This window comes from Apaloderma vittatum, unplaced genomic scaffold (genome assembly GCF_000703405.1).
Source record: "Apaloderma vittatum isolate BGI_N311 unplaced genomic scaffold, ASM70340v1 scaffold24352, whole genome shotgun sequence".
Classification (NCBI taxonomy): Eukaryota; Metazoa; Chordata; class Aves; order Trogoniformes; family Trogonidae; genus Apaloderma; species Apaloderma vittatum.
The window spans coordinates 1556-1774 of NW_009705579.1; the positions used below are offsets into that span (position 1 = coordinate 1556).

At 68.5% G+C, this 219-nt stretch overlaps 1 protein-coding gene across 1 annotated transcript in view; it reads left to right on the forward strand.

The window, feature by feature from the left end:
• The window catches only part of AANAT (aralkylamine N-acetyltransferase), a gene marked incomplete at its 3' end in the record, with an annotated part of 1742 nt that extends 1529 nt beyond the window's left edge, over nt 1-213 (forward strand). The window contains exon 3 of the mRNA XM_009865490.1: nt 1-213. This exon is cut by the window's left edge and continues 4 nt beyond it. Within this exon, the coding sequence (XP_009863792.1) occupies nt 1-213 (213 nt within the window).
• Between the last annotated feature and the right edge of the window lie 6 nt (nt 214-219).

Consider the following 219-nt stretch of genomic DNA (forward strand, 5'->3'; position numbering starts at 1 on the left):
CCCCGCCTGTCCGGCCAGCAGGGCAAGCGCTCCATCCTCATGTGGAGGTCCCTGCAGCACCTGCGGGGCCTGCCCTTCGCCCGCAGAGCCCTGCTCATGTGCGAAGATTTCCTCGTGCCCTTCTACCAGAAGTGCGGTTTCGAGGCGCTGGGTCCCTGTGAGGTGACGGTGGGGGAGCTGGCCTTCGTGGAGATGCAGCACCCGGTGCGGGGGCACGCC